The sequence below is a fragment of the Myotis davidii genome, unplaced genomic scaffold (genome assembly GCF_000327345.1).
Source record: "Myotis davidii unplaced genomic scaffold, ASM32734v1 scaffold282, whole genome shotgun sequence".
Classification (NCBI taxonomy): domain Eukaryota; kingdom Metazoa; phylum Chordata; class Mammalia; order Chiroptera; family Vespertilionidae; genus Myotis; species Myotis davidii.
In genome coordinates, this window is record NW_006293249.1 from 293,360 (window position 1) to 298,659 (window position 5,300).

Genomic DNA, 5,300 nt, shown 5'->3' on the forward strand with positions numbered 1-5,300 from the left:
GGCAAACCAGCTGGCCCCCACCCATGCACCAGGCTTCTATCCTATATAGTAAAAGGGTAATATGCCTCCCAGCACCGGAATCAGCGGAGCCACGAGGCCTCCCAGCACCAGGATCAGCGTGACAGGGGGCAGCGCCCAAACCCCCTGATAGCCCTGCGGCTGTGTGTGACAGGGGGTGGTGCCACAACCTCCCTATCCACCCTGCTTTGTTCGTGACAGAAGAAGGCGCCCCAACTCCCTGGTCAGCCCTGCTCTGTGTGTCACGGGGTGCGGCACCCCAAGCCCCGCCCCCCACGGGCCCTGCTGTGTGTGTGACAGGGTAGAACCATAACCTCCCCATCGGCCCTGCCCTGAATGTGAGAGTGGTGGCGCCCCAACCCCCTGATGGGCCCTGCTTTGTAGGTGACAGGGGGCAGAGCCCCAACCCTCTGAATGGCCCTGCTCTGTGCGTGACAGGGTACAGAGCCCCAACCCCCTGGTGGGCCTGCTCTGTGAGTGACAGAGGACAGTGCCCCAACCCCCTGATGGGCCCTATCTGTGCATGACAGGGGGTGGCGCTGCAACCTACTCATTGACCCTGCCTTGAGTGTGACAGGGGATGGTGCCCCAACCCCCAATCGGCCCTGCTCTGAGTCCACCCAGGGGCTGCACCTAGGCATTGGGCCTGCCCTCTGCCACCCGGGAGCAGGCCTAAGCCAGCAGGTCGTTATCTCCCTAGGGGTCCCAGACTGTGAGAGGGCACAGAACAGGACCAGGGAGCACAAAGGAGCATCTGCTCAGCTCGGAGGTCAGTGGCTGCAGGCAGGGGCACCACACGGACATGACCAGCATTCGAGCTCTGCCTTGTCCACCTGTGACACAGACTCTTCCAGCAAAAACAGTTTGGAGAGAAAATAAAAGTGGCATGTGTGGAGGACCTTTTGATGGTGGCTGATGATGCAGTTTGGACTACAGAGCAGACCTGCATTCACCAGCTCTTTTGCATCTCAAAGAAGTGGGCCACTGGTTAGGTTGTGAGGGGACAAGAGGGCAAGGCCAGCGCTGCAATCAGATGCGCCTATGGCCAGCACAGCCTGGGCCCAGTATGCCCTCTGGAATAGCACAGGCACCTTGGATGTCTGGGCAATCCTCTGACCCTGGCTAGCATGGGCCAGGAGGAGGGGCCAGGGAGAGACAGTTTTGCATGTGACCAGGTTTTCAACCCGAAGTGCCATCAAGAGCAAAAGTCACTCGGTTCTGACAGCCTTCTTAGAAGTGACCACACTGTTCTTCCGTCAGGGATAGAGCCTCGATCTCAAGAATGAAGTCATATTCTGGGAACATAAAGTATTTCCCACACAGCTCAGTTTATGGTGGGTAAAATCCCTACCTTTTATGAAGTCTATACCAATTATTTTTTAAAATTAAAAAGCAGAGTGGTTTGCAGCTAGGGAGACCCAGATCAGCTTCTATGAGCCCAGCAGGCCTCCAAGTCCTAATTTACCTGTTATCTCTCAGAACCTTTTAATTTATTATTATTAATTTACATCAACCTACAGTAAGGAATCCTTTTGAATTGGAACTAAGGACACACATGTGAACTGAAACAAGCCTTATGGGCACAGTGCACTCTGACCTACATCATGTCTATTTCACCCTACCTGATCCTATATCCTATTCTACATTAAACACACACACACACACACACACACACACACACACACACACACGGTTGGCTGGGACCTATGAATTTGATCTCAGGATTCACTTATATGCAGCAACAATTGGTCTAGCTCTGTACCCTTCCAAGCCTCAACCTTGACCCCTGGCCACCGAGAAGCCCAAGGAGACCAAAGCTGCAACCCAGGGGCCTCGAGGCTCTCAGCTCCACCGCCTGGAAAGACTTGGTCATGCATGCCAGGAGGCACAGGTGGCCATGGTCTGAGGAGCTGAGTGGTTGGTTTTCCCAGGGGTTGCCAGTGCTGCTGCTATAACCTGCCCCAGGTGGATTCCAGACCATTCCACCTTGTGCTGGTCACTTGCCAGAATTTTATGGCCTCAGTATATTCCGATGGAACTAAAGATTATAGCTCTCCAACTTAGAAGATCAAATATCACAGAACTTGGTTCCCCCTCCAGGGAAGTAGTCCCTCAATTGCACATTGAACAGGTGACTGCACAGATCCTCTCTGCATGTCTCCAGTGCCAGGGAGCCCACTTTCTCCTCTGTATCCATTCCCAGCCCTGCACACCTCTGACTGGGGAGTCTTTTCAGTATGTGGTTCTGAGATAAGCCTCTCTGTGATCCCTTTGCCGACACTTGGGGGACCCACCTCACCCTCTGGGCCCAAAGACCTGGCTGGCCTGGTCTCTGGATAGCATCTGGAATACTTGGGGACAGAGACTGGGACCCCTAAGGCTGTTCTTGTGCACACCTCTCACTAGACAGGTCTCTTGTGTCTTTTAGAACCACCCACAGGATCTCTGCTCTGCTCCTAGGGCAAGGCACAGAGCTGAGTCCAAGTCTGGAAAATTCTAAGCTGGGTCAAGAAGCAGAAAGATTGTCACCTTTCCCATCCCAGCCACAGATCACCAGAGGCACTGGCCATTCTGTACTTAGCCCTTGATGTCAGACTTCCAAGTGCACAGAATGCTGTTTGAGGCTTTCCAAGTCTGCTAAGGTCCTGGCTGAGGCTCTGGTGGGAAGGGACCCCTTGCTTACCCTTGCAGGACCTGCCGTTGGCCATCATGGTATAGCCCCACTCTGGGCATGCACACTGGTAGCTCCCTGGCACGTTGATACAGCGGAAGGCACAAAGGATGCCGGCACCCTGAGCACACTCGTCGATGTCTGCCAGAGAGAGGTTCACCCTGTGACACTGCCCAATGGCAGGGCCCAGCCACTCACAGCCATGTGAGCTCAGGGGTCCATGTTATAGAGGAGGACAATAGGGCTCAGAGAGAGGAAGAGACTTGCCCAAGGCCACACAGCAAAAACAGGACTCCCATTCTAGTGCTTGTTCCCGGGGGCTGCTCCAAAAATACTACCAGCTAAGGAAAAATCAGGTACCAAACACAGGTCTGGATGTATTCAACTGAACCCTTCATCCCACTCAGGTCAGGAAAGGGGTGCCTCAGGGAAGGGGTGTTCAGGGAAGGGGTGCTTCTCAGGAAGGGGCCCTGGGCAGAGCTGAGGTACCTGTACAGGTGTGCCCATCCTCGGCCAACTGGTAACCTTGGCGACAGTAGCATTGGTAGGAGCCATAGATGTTGGCGCACTCCTGGCTGCAGCGCTGGGTCTCACACTCATTCACATCTGCAGGGAGAGCAGCGGTGGTCACAGTGGAATCCCCTAACCCAGAGATGAAAACCAGACTCCAGGCTCACCTGGGGTGTCTCTTGTGAGAACATTAGCCCCAGCCTCCCCTCGAACAAATGAGGAATCAGAGGCCCAGATAAGGACAAGTGGCACACCTAGGGCAGGCAGCTGAGGCAGGGGCAGGGCTGGACTTACTATGGAGTCCTGGCCTGGCCTGCTGCCTGGAAGAAGCAGCCACAGGTTGGACTCAGATCCCTGGTCAGGAACTAGATGCTTCCCTACTGAGGGTCCTCAGCACATGGCACACATGGCTCTCCAAGTGCCACCCAGGTGCTAACAAGGAACCCCGCAGGCCTCTAACATCAGCCACTACATGGGGGAGGGGAGGCACAAGTGCTGGTGTGCAGGACAACGTGTGCGGAACAATGAGTGTGTGACTGAGTGAAGGGTCGCCTCCTGGCTTAGATGGAACATGGACTGGACTCTGGGCAAGATGGGTCTTTCATTCACCCAGCTAAGAACTGCTGGCACTGGGCATGTCACCGTGAACAAGAGGGATAAAGTCCCACTGATGTGTGTTGCAGAGGAATGGAGGAGAGATGGAGCTAATTAAATGAGTCGGATAACCAGTGTGTCAAAAGGTAGCAAGTGCAATGGAGAAAGAGCAGAGAAGGAGGCAGGCACTGTGCCTGGGAGGGTTGCAATTTCGAAGCCATGTGGGCATCGAGGGAAGCATTCCAGGCAGAAGAAGGTACAAGAGCAATGACCCTGAGATGGCGCATGGCACTCGGCACATGCGTGGTGCCCTCAAGGAACAGAGCGGAGGTGGGTGTGGTCAGAACAGAGTGATTGGAAGGAGTGGGAGAAAGGAAATCAGATTGGGCAGGGCCTCCCAGGCCACTGATTCCCATCTAGATCCTCAGGACCTCACAACACACAGAATGAATGAATGAATGATCTCTGCCAGGCTCTGAGCTTCCAGGCCCAGAGGCCACACTGGTTTCATCTCTGTAGAGCCTAACCTGGGCAGATCAGCCAGTAGAGCAGTAGACAAAGGGCATTAGGTAGGGATGGAGTGTGTGAAGGCTTAAGGGCCAGAAAGTGAATGAATGACTGCAGCAATGCCTTGGAGGAAGAGGCCGCATCCCTACAACAAGGAGGTGCTCACATGTGATTATAATACAAATGAATGAATGAGTGAGAATAAGGTCAGGTTTCGCAGTACATTCAAATGCTGTCTGATGCAGCTGGGCCTGGTCACACTCCTCTGTCCTGGCCAGGTCCTGACCCATGGCAGGGCCAGCTCCTTTGCCAGGCCCAGTGGTCAGGGAGAGGTGCACAGCTTCCCCAAGGGTCGCAGCAGACTCTCTTTCCCAGGAGGAGAGTGAGGAGGGCCGGGGAAGAGGGCCGGGTCTGGTACCTTTGCAGTGCTTGCCATCAGCAGCCAGCTGGAAGCCGGAGGCGCAGGAACAGCGGTAGGAGCCAAGTGTGTTCTCGCATGTGTGCTGGCACAGGCGGCCAGGGGAGGTCCAGCATTCATTCACATCTGTGGGCAGGCCATGAAGGCAGGTGGGCAACTCCCGGAAGTTGGCTCCCTCCACCCCCAGTATAAGAGGGGGCTGGAAGAGGGATCCAGGGACCCAGAAGAGATAGGGAGAGAGCCAGACAGAGAGTGGGGAGCAAAAAGACTGAGGACAGGGGAGAAAGGCAGTGAGAATGTTGGAGGGAGACTGGAGGCAGACAGAGGGACAGATAGACACAGCAAGGGGCAAGAGAAGAGGACAATGGGGATGAGGCTGAGAAGAGCAGAGGGAGCAGAGCCACAGCTAGACAAGAGGCAGGAGAGCAGTCAAGCCCAAGAGGACAGGGTGAGGTAGGGGCTTGCAGAAAGGAGGCGGCAGCCAGAAGGCTGGCCTGGGGCAGGTGGGCACCGCTCAAGGGAGCTGGATAGGCGTCTTGGCAACCAGCCTCCACCTACCTACACAGGCCCGACCAAAGGCAT

General features: G+C 55.2%; 1 protein-coding gene across 2 annotated transcripts in view; it reads right to left on the bottom strand.

The window, feature by feature from the left end:
• FBLN2 (fibulin 2) overlaps positions 1-5,300 on the bottom strand; it is a 75,946-nt gene that overhangs the window by 6,800 nt on the left and 63,846 nt on the right. For both annotated transcript variants that reach the window (XM_006766966.2, XM_006766965.2), the window contains 4 exons: positions 5,277-5,300; positions 4,719-4,844; positions 3,179-3,295; positions 2,702-2,830 (listed from right to left, as the gene is read on the bottom strand). The exon at positions 5,277-5,300 is cut by the window's right edge and continues 108 nt beyond it. In XM_006766966.2, coding sequence (XP_006767029.1) covers positions 2,702-2,830; positions 3,179-3,295; positions 4,719-4,844; positions 5,277-5,300 — 396 coding nt within the window. The remainder of the gene's footprint in view (positions 1-2,701; positions 2,831-3,178; positions 3,296-4,718; positions 4,845-5,276) is intronic.